Source organism: Loa loa, assembly GCF_000183805.2.
Source record: "Loa loa unplaced genomic scaffold supercont3.3015, whole genome shotgun sequence".
In the NCBI taxonomy this organism is placed as follows: Eukaryota; Metazoa; Nematoda; class Chromadorea; order Rhabditida; family Onchocercidae; genus Loa; species Loa loa.
The window spans coordinates 167-1,140 of record NW_018111193.1 but is presented as its reverse complement, the minus strand read 5'-3'; the positions used below and the strand labels follow the sequence as shown (position 1 = coordinate 1,140).

The following is a 974-nucleotide window of genomic DNA, read 5'->3' as shown; positions in this document are numbered from 1 at the left end:
ATTTGATAAAAAAAAAAAAAAAAAAAAAAAGATATACTTACCAGCTAAAACACCAGGCTTGAGCAAAGTATCAAATGGAATGTTATGTTTCTCATCGAATACAGTTGGTGGCGCTGTTTGTTCGGTTATTAATGGTGTTAATGGTAGTAATGGCCTTTTGGATGTTGTCGTCCATGATTGTACTGTTATACTAGTTACTGTAGTTGCTGGAATCTCTTCAATTGCTACATCTTCTTCATCTGGTTCAAGTTCCAATTCATGAATATCAAACTATAACATGAAATAATTTATTAATTATATTTTATAATTAATAAAATATTCGTAATTTAATTTTAAAAATAAAAAATGAAAGTTTAAAAATTTAAATTAAAATATAATTCGAAATGAATGAAAATGATTTTTATATAGTTTTTTTTTGAACAAATACACAAATAAAATACTTACGGATGAATAATGAGTAGTTGTTCGAGTTATATTTAATGAATATATAGGTGTAGCACTAGTTACAGGTATACTACCTGAATCATCAATTTTATCTGCAAATAAATATCCAAAAATTATTTATAAAATTCATATTTGAATTTTAAATCTATTAATTTCACATTTAATTTAAATTTATATTTAATCAAACTGATTCATATTTAATTAAATTAATTCATATTTAATTAAATTAATTTTAATTTTTTAATTCATATTTAATTAAATTGATGAAGAAATAGAAAAGAAACGAATTATAGGAAATATTAGGTTAATTTTTTATTTTTATTTCACAATATGAATTACTATTTTAGTTCAATAAAGAAAGTTATATATTATTCAAATTTTTGGCGTAAAATTTCTAAATTTATATAATTTTAAATAAAATTTCAATTTTTTACATTAAAATTAAATAACTCAAAGATCAAAAAATTAAAATTTTAAAATTAAAAATAAATGGTCCCTTCATTTTCACAATTTTCCTAATACATTTAATT

The 974-nt window shown here is 19.9% G+C and overlaps 1 protein-coding gene across 1 annotated transcript; it reads right to left on the bottom strand.

Moving 5' to 3' along the window:
* Nucleotides 1-102: 102 nt before the first annotated feature.
* LOAG_15870 (hypothetical protein) lies at nucleotides 103-270 on the bottom strand (the record flags this gene model as incomplete). Its single annotated transcript, XM_003151358.2, has 1 exon — nucleotides 103-270. A coding segment is annotated over one exon (168 nt), but the record flags the coding sequence as incomplete, so codon positions are not given.
* Nucleotides 271-974: the final 704 nt, after the last annotated feature.